Consider the following 14,114-nt stretch of genomic DNA (forward strand, 5'->3'; position numbering starts at 1 on the left):
TATCCTGGTGTGTGGACTATTTATTACAACTACAGGATTCACCGCAGAAGATAGAACGGTGGCGTCACGAGTGACAACGGACATTAAGGTAACCGCCAGTTACCCTTTCCCTGTGACCTCCCCCAGCAGTAGCTTGGACAGGTCCCGAGCTACACTTAGGAGAGGAGATGGTAGAGCCATGGTGACAGAAATCCTTATCTACCCCGCCATTTTCTCGGTTGTGGGCCCGCTCCTTGGAAGCTGCAAATTGATCACTTAATCAAAGGAAGGGTGTGGTGACCATCACATAAATGGTCTATGAAGGGAACTTCAGTCTTATCAGTTGACTATTTAATCAGTTCTCACATGAAGAAAGATAATCACAGACCTTTTCTATGTAAATGATGACAATGTCCTTCTGTATGTTGACTTTCTTGACCAGAGGTGAGTTCAGGAGCTGTAAGAACAAGGAAAATTGAAATTAGATTTTATTATTTTCTGAATTTTGCTTGGAGATAGCTGAGTGCTTGAACTCTGTTATCTCCTGTGATCTCCTGGAAGAGAGTAACGTGGGTCCTCGACCACACCTTAAAAAATCTTCGGAATGCTGCAATTTCTCTGGATTGATGAGGGTCCTGGCGGTTGAACCCCCGCAGATCTGCAAATTATCCCCTATCCTGTACATAGGATATCTAATATAAATAAGTCTACATGCTTTTTCCTGCACCAGTCTTTGACCCCTTTGTGAGGCCTCAGGTGGCTGATTTTGCTGTCAGTGGATTTCCACCATTCTCACCACCGCTGTAAAATCCTAAAATTAAACTTTGGTACAGCGAGTCCCCTGTTAGAGCAGTTAAAAATTCCCAATGTTAAGTCTATTGGCACGCGGTTAGGGAGAGAAGCGTTGATAAGCAACGTTGATATGAGGAGAATAGCCGTTAGCTCCGCACTTGGCTGTTCTCCTCAGCAACTACTCCAAGCGGACCCGCCGATCACTCTCTGCACGGAGCGCTGCTGGAGAGGTTGGCGTCACCAGAAGAAAGCCAGCAAAACACTTCACAGAGTCCTTCCCTGTACTGGACGCCGGCGTTCCTCCCCCCTCCTCCGTCGGAGGCTCTCTCAGCAACACTGCAGTCCTCCTCCCTCCACAGGGGGCAGAGTCCATCACTGCACGGGGTGACGGCTCTCCTGCCCCCTTTCCTCCTCTGGATTCCTCCCTCGGTGGCACACATGCTGACAGTCCGGCAGACTCCCATCAGGTTACAGCAGGAGATCTACATGGGGAAAGCTGGCAGGGTCACACATACACAAATATATATATATATATATTGTAGTAGTGCAGTACACAGAAGGGCCTGTAGAGGGCTGCAGACAGGACTTCCGGTGCGAGGGTTAACAAAAAGGGGTGGAGCAGGAACTAGAAAGGGGGAGAGAGAGAGGGAGAGAGAGAGAGAGGGAGAGAGAGAGAGAAAGAGAGAGAGAGAGAGAGAGAGAGAGAAGCTGCAGGCTGGTAGCCTAGCAATAAGTCCAGGGTGACGCCCCTGGACTCACACCCAAGTTGGGCTGCTTATTTGAATTGTATATATTGACGTTGTGTGATGTGCTGTGAAATAAAGGCTGGCGGGAGCCAGACAAAAAAATACACATCTCCGGAGCCGTTTTTACACGTGTGGTGCGCCATTTCACGTATGAGAGGTCAGCGATCCCGCAGGCAAGTGTACCCCGCTTGCTACAATATATATATACACGCACACATACATGCATATTGTACATATACATATGTATACATCTAATATAAGTAAGACTACAGGCTTTTTCCTGCACCACACTTTGACCCCTTTGTCTGACCTTTGATAGACGAATTTGGTATCATTAGATTAGTGACATCCTCACCACCGCCGTAAAATCCTAAAATTGAAGTTTGGTACAGTGAGTGACCTGTGAAGGCAGCCCAAAGTTCCTATGTTAAGTGTACTCTGCTAAGGAGAGTGAACTGTTGCTAAGCAGCGCAAGGGGACGGTACTGAAGAGGAGCAGCCAGTACTGAATAGCCGTGGGCTTTACTGAATGAGAGTAGGCGGTGCTGAAGGGGAGTAGGCGGTATTAAAGGGCAGCGGGCAGTACTGAACGAGAGCGGCTGGTACTGAATGACAGTGGCCGGTGCTGACGGGGAGAGGCCGCTACTGAAGGACAGGGTGTGGTGCTGAAGAACAGCAGGTGGCACTGAAGGAGAGCAGGGATGGTGCCTGAAGGAGAGCAGGGACGGTGCCTGAAGGACAGCAGGGAGGTGCTGAAGGACAGCAGGGAGGTGCTGAAGGACAGCGGCGGCACTGAAAGAGAGCGGGGCAGTGCTAAAGGACTGCAGCGGCGCTGCTACATGGGAGAGAGCAGGGCTGAAGGGGAGCATGCGACAGCCATTGTGTCATGGAAGCGGCATTTATGAATTGGCCCATTTAGACACAACGAAAACCATAGTTCAGCAAAACAGCTGATAAGCTGTGCTCTGCCCGTGGAGAGCTGATTACAGCTGATTCCATTGTTACAGCTGTTCTCAGTTCTCAGCCCCACCGAAAAAACGCTCAAGCAATAAATTATTGTCCCACCTTTAATCAGTTTGCTGCTCCTAGTTCCATTCAGCAGACTTGCTCTCAAGACTTTAATTAGCCAACTGGTCTCTTTGGCTTTCTTCAACAAGTAAACTTCACATACGGGAACTACTTGTGTGCAAAAACTTCCTGCTTTATTAATAAAATTTGTACATATCACAGAAATAATGAAGACTGCGTTTCAGTTCTACCAGGAACCTTGCTTACCTCTGAAAAAACAGTTGATAAGCAGGACCCCAGGCTGTATCCATGGTGCTGAATTCTCCACAGGGAGCCAGTGGCTGAACAATGGAGCTAATTACAGAGCTCAGACCTTCTGCTGAGTTCTGCAACAGCTCCCAGAAGCTCATTTGCATGCAAATGAAGCTAATAAAGTACTAATAGCCATTAGTGTCTATTAGTACTTTATGCAAAAGGGTCGCTGATCTTTCAATCTTTTGAAAGATATCTGTGTGTGTAAATTAGCCTTAAACTGCACTCATAAATCCTGTTCATCTTGCACTTTTCAATCGTGGCTCCTCAGAACAGAGGCATTTCCCGGGACAAAAGCATGGAAGGGGGTGTGGTGGCCATCATCAGTTGACATTTCCCCTCTGGGCCACCAATCACAGCCAGAGACAGAAGACAAAGAGAGAGCAAACAGAAAAGACGGTTTCAGGGAAACACGGTCCATGGTTAAGATCATCAGCAAGTGATATTACTAAAGTGCACCAAGGTAAAGAGACTCTGCACACTGGGTTATACAGTTCTATGTTTTAACCTTCAAGTCTGCTCCTTCATATAGTTGGAATCCAGAGAGCATTTCCACTTCAATAACGACCATATTCGTAACATTTCTTTGTCCGATATAGCTGTGTGAAAAGAGAAAGTAGAGAGACTCCTACCCGGAACTATAGTCAGAAGATTTTAAGGGGTTTTCCATGCAAAATACTATTGATGCTATTTTCAGGATGGATCATCAAGAGTTGATCAGCTGGGGTCTGCCGCGCGGTAGTTAGTAGCACCGAAATACACAGGGGTTGGAGCGGAAGCTGCTGCTCCTAAATCTGTGCAATGGCCAGCGCTTGTAACTGCAGGCTGGGGTCTGACTGGGGTCAATGGAAGATAACTTTGCAGATACAAGTGCTGGCAACTTCACAGGGGTTGAAGCAGCTTTGTGGCGCTACCAGTGGGCGCCCGGTCAGCTGATCGGGGAGAATTCCGACCGGCGGATCCCAGCCTATTAACTGTTGATGACCTATTCTGACTATATGTAATCAATAGTATTTTGCAATTAAAAACTCCTATAAGCAATGTGAAAATCTTAGAGCTACACATAGATGATGAGATATGAGATTATTACCTGACTGATATATAAAGAAAGAATGCTCCAGAGTTCTGGCCACAACCCAAACTTTTAGCATCAATACTAAAGGCCGCTGGTCCTGGCACTGGTAGCACATTATACTTTAGGACAATCTGTTAGAAGAAAGACTTTGAGGTTAAATGATTAATCACACAATGAACATTAATGGGGTTATCAGAACATAAAACAACATTGCTAGTGGGGAGATAGCTTAAAAGAACCAAATAAAATATCTGTACTCACCTTTCCAATGGACCCTCTTGTGCACCACCACTCGGATACCTATTGATCCAATCCCAGCAGCGAGCACATGTTGTTCATGCTCATGTGAATGTTTAGCCAATCAGTCACCTTAGTGGTCACATACCGTTCATGCAGAAATGTCAATGATTGGCTAAGCGGGCACATCAGCGATTAACGGCATGTGACCTCTGCAGTGACTTCCAGGATTGGACCAGCATGAACCAGAGTGGCAATGCTACATTAGGTGGGGAAGGGAATTGAGTGAAGGGGGTGCATTGGACTACACTGGGTGGGTGGGGGAGTATAATGTTGGTTTTTTTTGTTTGTTTGTTTCCTTTAACCCATTGGCAACTTTTTTTACACTCAGAAAACCCATTTAATGTAATTTATGGAAGGAAAGATAAAAAGATGGATTTATTAACCCGTGCAGATGTGACATGTACTATGGACTGTCATTTTCTGCTTGGAGGGACGCAGAGTTCTGCTCAGCCCACTCAGCGCCACAACAGACTGTACTGTTTTCTTGCCTTTTATGGTCTTGAATTTTCTTTGTTACTTTGACTGTATTTTGATCCATCATCATTGTTTAGGTGTGCATTCTATATGATGTTCCTGTTTTCCATCTGAGACATGAGCAATGTGAATATTACTACACTGTATATATAAAGGCCCATTCACATAGGCCTATTCTTGTGCTATCTGTGTATTTCATTAGAATCTTGGGTGCAACTCACATAAGTCTGTGTAAAAGGATTCTTAGAGAAACTGGTAGGGAGATCTGTCATTGTAAAGGTTTCACATCTGTAACATTTGGATGAAAAGTAGATTGTCACTGATCACTGGGACTCTCAGCTAGTACAAGAACAGTTTTAGCAGTGGTGTAAAGCCTGGCAATCTTGAGTCGAATGTTTCCTTTTCCCGAGAAGGTGTCTGTGGTGGACCAGCACCTGCAGATAGTATGTTGGCCAACCTTGGCCAACCTTGACACATACAACAAATCATGACATATGAAAGGAAGAGAGTTAGGCACCACTAAATAGTGTAAACTAACGGGGTGCCACCCAATGGGATCAAAACCAAACACACTAGGCAAAGAACATCACCATCACGAGAAGATGCAACAGATCTCCTCTGGAGTCACGCATTGCAAGCAGTCGTAGGATCAAGAACCAGGATGGCATGTGGCGTCGCTCTAAAAGGGAAGCTCGACAATGCTCCAGTACCTGGTTATCAGTCTTAAGGAGTTAGCTAATTCATTGTATTCATTTCAGTCATCTCCTGTGCTGATCCAGCTTGCCTGATTTTGCCCATCCTCGCCCTGACCCTGTCTTCCATTACCAATTTTGGAGCAGACATTTACCTCCCTCTTGCCAACTTGGATCTGTTTGACTAGGTCTTTAGTCCAGCAAACTATCAGTTATCCCACCGTCCCTTGAAATGTATCTTGGGGATTATAACCTATATATCCAAACCGTTGTTCTTCCTCTTCACAAGTCAGTGATCAGACCACACATGGAATATTGTGTAGAGTTTGGGACACTGGTACTACAAAAGGACATATCAGAGCTTGAGCTGATACAAAGGTGGCCAACTAAAGTAATAAATAGAATGGGTGGACTACAATATCCAGAGAGGTTACCAAAATTGGGGTTATTTAGTTTAGAAAAAAGACAGCTGAGGGGCGACCTAATAACTATGTATAAATATATCAGGGGACAATACAGAGATCTCTCCCGTCAGCGGTTTATACCCAGAACTGTAACAAGGGGCATCCTTTACGTCTAGAGCAAAGAAGGTTTCTGCATTGACATAGAAGGGGGTTCTTTACTGTAAGAGCAGGGAGACTGTGGAACTCTCTGCCTGAGGATGTGGTGATGGCAAGTCTTAAGTTGCAATATTACATGTATAATCACAAATTACTTCAGAAGGGTTGTTGATTCAGATATTATTCTGATTACCAGGATTCGAACTGAGAAGAAATGTCATCATTTTTCCTAAAATGAGGAAAATTGGCTTCTACCTCATTGTTTTTTGTTTGTTTTTTTGCCTTCCTCTGGATCTACACTGAGGGAAGGTGGGGGGAAACTGACTGATCTAGATGGACATGTGTCTTTTTTTCAGCCTTAAATACTGTGTTAATGGAGGATACCTTAGATTTTACACCTCAGGATAGCCTGTGCCAACTTAATAACCATGACCATTCACTGCATTGCTGGCAAGCTATTTCCAACATCTTCAATTCCAACTTGGTCCGACTTCCTGTTGTGCAACTCTACGTCCCTGTCCGAAAAACCTGCCAATCACATACTAGCTGCAACTGGAAGGAAACCAGCATCCATATTTCATGAGCCATATTTTCCAGCCTAAGTCAGTTATTCTAGTGCATTCTATATACAGTATGAACCCCTCGGTAATTCACCTGAATTAACACGCATCCACTTCCTGTAACAAGCAGGTTGTAGTCCCCGGGAATGTTTGGTAGATTTGCCTTCTGGAGAAGAAGCCTATTTGAGTTATCCACCTTGAACTGCTTCAAAATCGCTTTGTTCTTAGAAACCGTAACAGACAAGGTGCCTTTAGAGCCGAATGTTATCCTTGTGTACTTGGCCATAGCTTGAATACCTACGACTGTATCCTGTGAGAGGCAGAGATGCGCAAGTCAATTCTGCGGATGTACAAAATACGCAAAAGCCATTACAATTCCGGGCGTTTTACCTGTGTGGAAGAAAACCCTCCGTAGGGGTTCTGCTGCTTGACCAACCAGCTGACGATATGTGAAGCTGTAAGAATGTCATTTGCCGATATTGTGGGAGCTGTAATCAACGCCAGTAAAATATACGCAGTTAGCTCAACACTGGCTGAGTCTGAAGAGGCCTGAAGAGTGTACGTCCAGTACAGGTCACCACCTGTAAGAGAGACATTCGACGTGGACATCAGAACTGCAGATAATGATAATTACACTTACATGCCAAAAGTCATGGGACAGGAAGTAATATCATGTAGGACCCCCTTTAGTCTGGCAAAATGTAGCAACTTGATGTGACATCGATTCCACAGATGAATGGAAGACGTCTGGATGTTAAGTCATGCCAATTGGATGGTCCCCTACAGTTCCGTGGAGTTAGTAGGTGCAGGATTTTGGGTGCGAATGGACCTCTGAACTACATCCCATAAGTGCTCGATTAAGCTCATGTCAGGTTAATGTACCGGGCACAGTATTCCTAGGAACTCTCCAGAATGTTCCTGAACCAATACCAGGCAGCTTGGGCTATAGCACAGTGCAATATTTTATTGGAAAACTCCATCATTGGGAAAATACATGAAGTCCAAATGCTCGCCAAACAATGAAATATAGCAGGCACCAGTCAAACACATGTTTAGGCGGACTAGTGGATCCAACTCATGCCACGAGAACACACTCCACACCAGTATGGAACCACCACCAGCCTGCTCAGTGCCTTGTTAACAACTGGAATCCCATGGCTCCATGGGGTCTGTGTCACACATGAACCCTACCCTCAGCCTAAAACAATTTGCATCGTGACTTGTCATACCATGCCACATGTTGCCAGTCCACTAGGGTCCAATTAGCAATCTCATGAGCCCAAATGAGGCACTGTCTATTGTCATGGTGATAACAGAAGTACATTGGTGGGTCTCCTGCCCCCATATCCCATGGAAGCTAAAGAAAGCTGCACTGACCTGTGGGATATACGTGTGGGGCCTTCTGCACTACATGTGCAACTTCTACCAAAGTTGCTTATCTGATGGCATGGATCATTCTAGTCAGACGTTCATGGTCATTAAACACCTGTGGGTGGCGACTGTACTATCCACTGTGGGAGGTAATGCCTCTGATGATATAGTCCTGGTACACATGTGACACTGTGGATCGAGAAGGGTATCATCTCTACTTAAGGAGAGCACCTAGAAGGTGTGTGTAAACACCTAGAAGGTGAGAGAGGAGACTTATAAGGCCATGCATGATCCTCTTGGGAATATATGCAAAAAAGGAAGGTGGAACAATACCTCTGCAGTGCCATTATTTGGATGGCAGCATTCCTGAAAATCATTGTCAGACCCTTTAAACAAGTCTTTATATCAATGACTGGGAATTGACCACAAGAAAATCATACATATCCAGCTGTTTCAGGGTTTTTGTCCCTCAGTATGCAGTAGGTTTTTGGCTTGGCTAGTGAGAGGCCTATGATGTGGGTCAGGAAGGGTATCATCACCCCTTAAGGAGAGCACCTAGAAGGTGAGTGAGGAGACTTATAAGGCAATGCAAGCTCTTCTGGGAAATATATGCAAATAAGGAAGATGGAACAATACCTCTGCAGTGCCACAACGTCTAGGTGCACTCCTTAAGGAGTTGTTCCATCTTATTTAGTTGCACTGTGGATCGAGGAATGTTAAATACTCGCACAACTTCAGAAATGGAAAGGCCATTCAGTCTGACACCCACTATCATGTCTCATTTGAAATCCGATAATTCACGTTGCCTTATGATGAGCACGCTGGGCAGTGTTCAACCTCACTCACAACATAACACCTCACAACTTATACAGGTATGGGCATTCCCAAGACGTCACCTGAGGTAAAGCCACTTCATAATCCATGGACTTTTGGCACATCAGTGCACACTCACCAGTAATTTGACTTCCCTGAAGCAGATTTTCAAAGGTTGGCAAGCCTTCCCTTATAGTGCCATGCATGCTGTGGGTGTTATCATACACACACATACACCTCTGTTTTGTTATTTAGTACATCCCTTTGCCCACTGACCCTGATTATATTACCTGACTGCACAGCAAGTAGAAACAATTTGTCCAGAAGTATCTGCTTGTTTGTAGCGTCATTGGCCAGGGCAAAGGTGTACGCCAACAGCGCCATAGTGTAGGGGTTGGAGGAATTCTGCATTCTGTTTTTCAAACAAGAAAGAGCCCGAACCAGTGTGTCGTCCTGGTAGATTTTAGAGAGACCATATTACAATTGTAAGACATAGATTATACAATAATATTTTTTATCTTCCATTGGGAAAAGAGGAATGTATGTGGCAGTCAGCTTTAATTTCCATGTTGGAATACTGTATGTTAGGATACTGTTTTAATCGGTGACTGCATCTTAGCTGCATCATCTAAACAAGTCTGAGGTGTCACATCTGTCTTCTGAGACCTGTGGTTCTACAGGTGCTCTGGAGGTCTCCTGCTCAGGTGTGGGGGATTGTGCTGGCTGGGTGTGTGTGTCTCCAGTCAGTCAATCACTCCAGGTCAGTACACATAAAAGCTGTCTTCCCGGGTGTGGGTATGGAAAGCTGTTTTCTCAGGTGTGGGTATGGTCAGCTTTCTCTGTTCTCATTCTCTCTCTCTGTGTGGTGTGAGCAGGTTCTATGTGTGATGGCTGCAAGAAAGGTTTGTGTTTTGGGTTTTGTTTATTTATGTCGCTGGACTCCTGGTTAGTGTAGGGACTAGCGGTATAGCAAGGAGCCATGACGTGGCTCGCCTGCTTCCATATTTTTATCAAAATGTCAACTAATACTTGCCATTTATAGCATTTACATCTGCTACGAATGGGTGCGTGGTTGCTGCTGTTTGGTGTGATTATGGCTCTGTGTGTCCTCTTACTCTGTCCAGTTGTCCCTGTCGGTGGTGGCATGTGTATGGATCCTATCCAGGGTGTGTGGTTTGGAGGAACAGTAAGGGCCCAGATCTGAAGACTGTGGCTGAGCCGCCCTTTATTATGGCGATGTCCCCGCTCAGGTAGGTCAGTGTCACTTACCCTGGTACAAGATAGGGAGAGGTGTTAATCTGTGGTTGTTCACCTGGTGTTCCCTATTATCACTCTGGATCACGTTTGTGTGGGCCCGGTGCTCATTTGCCCACACAAACATAACACGAGTTAGTCTAAAATCAACTTTTGGTTTCACTATGGGTACAGACTTCTATGTCCCTTCCCCATACTTTATAGTGCACTTCAAAGCTATCATTATTGTTGTCACCTCTGTCCTCATCTTTGGTGTCAGTCTCAGACCCTCTTTCCAACGCCCACCTCTAGTGCACTCTATTCACATCAGCCCCTCTCTCCTATCCTCACCCATGCACAGTTCGCATGCACCCGTGATGGAGCTCAGTGCTGAAGAGCTGGTTGCCTACTTCAAAAAGAAAATCAATTACATCCGTCAGGATATAACTTCCCAATCTCAGACTAGCCCTGAACCTTGTCTCATCAGTACTGCATCTAGTCCCTGCTCACAGTCTGTACTCAGACCAACGACAGAGGAAGAAGTCTCCAAATTGCTTTCCTCTGCTCGCCCCACCACCTGCACTAGCAACCCTCCCCCCTCACACCTCCTCTGATTCCTCTACCCGGTGGTTATCTCCCATCTCACCATATTCAATCTTTCTGACCTCTGGCATTTTTCCTTTTTCATTCAAACATGCCATCATATCCCCACTGCTAAAGAAACAAACTTTTGACATGACTGATGCTGCCAACTACTGACCCATCTCAAATCTCCCCTTCATCTCTAAACTATTAGAACGCCTGGTTTACTCCTGCCTTATAAGCTATCTATCAGAAAGCTCTTCTCGACCCCCGACAGTCCGGTTTCCGCCCCCTACACTACACCGAAACTGCCTTTACAATGGTGTCAAACGACCTCCTGACAGCCAAATCAAGGGGCGATTACTCCCTACTGATCCTCCCCGACCTCTCAGCCGCATTTGACACTGTTGACCACAAACTCCTCCTCAGTATGCTTCGCTCCATCGGCCTAAATGACACTGCTCTCTCCTGGTTCTCCTCCTACCTATCTGACCGCTCTTTCAGCGTCTCCTTTACTGGCTCTACCTCTCCTCCTCTTCCCCTTACTGTTGGGGTCCCCCAGGACTTTATCCTCAGCCCCCTCCTTTTCTCCATCTACACAGCCCCTGGACAAACCATCAGGAGATTTGGCATCTTCCTGTCCAGCCACTGCGCGGACGTCTCTGCTTTATGCCAGTCACTGCACTGGCTGCTCGTTAAATACAGAATTCAATTAAAACTCCCTACCTCCACAGCACCTCTAAAGCCCTCCACAGCACCGCGTCGCCCTACATTGCCCCCGTCATCTCAATCCACCACCCAGCCAGGGCCCTCCGCTCCACTGAGTGCCCCTTTAATTTGAACCTCTCATTCCTGCCTCCAAGACTTCTCCAGAGTAGCACCTGTCCTGTGGAACGCTCTACCCAAAACTACCCGGGTAATCACTGACATACTAAACTTCAGGCGTGCTCTAAAGACGCACCTCTTCAGGGAGGCTTACCACATCTCCTAAACAGAACCCCCCTGTGCTCCCTGTCCTAGTGACTGCAATCCCTGCTAGCCGCCATTAACCACCCCCTGCAGTCACAACGATTCTGCCGTCAGACGGCTAAATTTCTGACCATTGTTTATGTGTATAGCATCCCTCACTCTCCACCTCACCATACAGCGCACATCTCCAGCCTCTTTAACTTCTGTATCACCCTATTATCTGTGGTATGTAAGCTCATTAGAGCAGGACCCTCACCCCTATTGTTTCCATCAACTGATTATTACATGTAACCGTGTTTTTTTTGTATTTTTGTACTTTTGTCTTTCTCTATCTCCGTCTTTGTAAGCGCTGCAGAATATGTTGCCGCTATATAAATAAAGATTATTATTAAGATTATTGTTATTATTACTGCAAATGTTAGCCCACTAGCATGTCTGTTATTATCAGTTTACTGCTAGATGTATACCACGAGGTCAGGCATGGCCAATGTATACAAGTAATGTGTGGGAAAAAGTATCAATAATTAGATTTAAATTAACCAACATTCACCAATCACAAATTATAGTCTGTGGTTTACTCACATCTCCTGGGGTGCCACGTTCCAGAAAAGCTGCTGTGATGTAAGCGTTGAGTGAGAGGTCATCCTCCACCCCGCCCTGTTAAAAAAATTATATATATATAAATATATATGTTATATTCTTGTACATAGCGGGCAGTATTATAGTAGTTATATTCTTGTACATAGGAGCAGTATTATAGTAGTTATATTCTTGTACATAGAGGAGCAGTATTATAGTAGTTATATTCTTGTACATAGGGGGCAGTATTATAGTAGTTATATTCTTGTACATAGGAGCAGTATTATAGTAGTTATATTCTTGTACATAGGGGGCAGTATTATAGTAGTTATATTCTTGTACATAGGAGCAGTATTATAGTAGTTATATTCTTGTACATAGGGGGCAGTATTATAGTAGTTATATTCTTGTACATAGGGGGCAGTATTATAGTAGTTATATTCTTGTACATAGGGGGCAGTATTATAGTAGTTATATTCTTGTACATAGGAGCAGTATTATAGTAGTTATATTCTTGTACATAGGAGGCAGTATTATAGTAGTTATATTCTTGTACATAGGGGGCAGTATTATAGTAGTTATATTCTTGTACATAGGGGGCAGTATTATAGTAGTTATATTCTTGTACATAGAGGAGCAGTATTATAGTAGTTATATTCTTGTACATAGGGGCAGTATTATAGTAGTTATATTCTTGTACATAGGAGCAGTATTATAGTAGTTATATTCTTGTACATAGAGGAGCAGTATTATAGTAGTTATATTCTTGTACATAGGGGGCAGTATTATAGTAGTTATATTCGTGTACATAGAGGACAGTATTATAGTAGTTATATTCTTGTACATAGGGGGCAGTATTATAGTAGTTATATTCTTGTACATAGGGGGCAGTATTATAGTAGTTATATTCTTGTACATAGATGGCAGTATTATAGTAGTTATATTCGTGTACATAGAGGACAGTATTATAGTAGTTATATTCTTGTACATAGGGGGCAGTATTATAGTAGTTATATTCTTGTACATAGGAGCAGTATTATAGTAGTTATATTCTTGTACATAGAGGGCAGTATTATAGTAGTTATATTCCTGTACATAGGGGCAGTATTATAGTAGTTATATTCTTTTACATAGAGGGCAGTATTATAGTAGTTATATTCTTGTACATAGGGGGCAGTATTATAGAAGTTATATTCTTGTACATAGGGGACAGTATTATAGTAGTTATATTCTTGTACATAGGGGGCAGTATTATAGCAGTTATATTCTTGTACATAGGGGGCAGTATTATAGTATTTATATTCTTGTACATAGGGAGCAGTATTATAGTAGTTATATTCTTGTACATAGGGCGCAGTATTATAGTAGTTATATTGTTGTACATAGGGGACAGTATTATAGTAGTTATATTCTTGTACATAGGGGGCAGTATTATAGCAGTTATATTCTTGTACATAGGAGCAGTATTATAGTAGTTATATTCTTGTACATAGGGGCAGTATTATAGCAGTTATATTCTTGTACATAGGAGCAGTATTATAGTAGTTATATTCTTGTACATTGAGGGCAGTATTATAGTAGTTATATTCTTGTACATAGGGGGCAGTATTATAGTAGTTATATTCTTGTACATAGGGGCAGTATTATAGTAGTTATATTCTTGTACATAGGAGCAGTATTATAGTGGTTATATTCTTGTACATAGGAGCAGTATTATAGTAGTTATATTCTTGTACATAGAGGGGCAGTATTATAGTATTTATATTATTATGTATATGGGGCAGCATTATAGTAGTTATATTCCTGTACATAGAAGGCAGTATTATAGTAGTTATATTCTTGTACATAGCGGACAGTATTATAGTAGTTATATTCTTGAACATAGGGGGCAGTATTATAGTATTTATATTATTATATATATGGGGCAGTATTATAGTAGTTATATTCTTGAACATAGGGGGCAGTATTATAGTATTTATATTATTATATATATGGGGCAGTATTATAGTAGTTATATTCCTGTACATAGGAGCAGTATTATAGTAGTTATATTTTTGTATATAGGGGACA

The 14,114-nt window shown here is 43.5% G+C and overlaps 1 protein-coding gene across 1 annotated transcript in view; it reads right to left on the reverse strand.

The window, feature by feature from the left end:
• Nucleotides 1–334: 334 nt before the first annotated feature.
• LOC136626680 (alpha-2-macroglobulin-like protein 1) overlaps nt 335–14,114 on the reverse strand; it is a 67,854-nt gene continuing 54,074 nt past the window's right edge. Inside the window, exons 15-21 of the mRNA XM_066601699.1 lie at nt 12,048–12,122; nt 8,972–9,134; nt 6,888–7,078; nt 6,592–6,807; nt 3,927–4,042; nt 3,345–3,435; nt 335–436 (exon numbers count right to left, since the gene is read on the reverse strand). Coding sequence (XP_066457796.1) covers nt 335–436; nt 3,345–3,435; nt 3,927–4,042; nt 6,592–6,807; nt 6,888–7,078; nt 8,972–9,134; nt 12,048–12,122 — 954 coding nt within the window. The remainder of the gene's footprint in view (nt 437–3,344; nt 3,436–3,926; nt 4,043–6,591; nt 6,808–6,887; nt 7,079–8,971; nt 9,135–12,047; nt 12,123–14,114) is intronic.

This window comes from Eleutherodactylus coqui, chromosome 4 (assembly GCF_035609145.1).
Source record: "Eleutherodactylus coqui strain aEleCoq1 chromosome 4, aEleCoq1.hap1, whole genome shotgun sequence".
In the NCBI taxonomy this organism is placed as follows: Eukaryota; Metazoa; Chordata; class Amphibia; order Anura; family Eleutherodactylidae; genus Eleutherodactylus; species Eleutherodactylus coqui.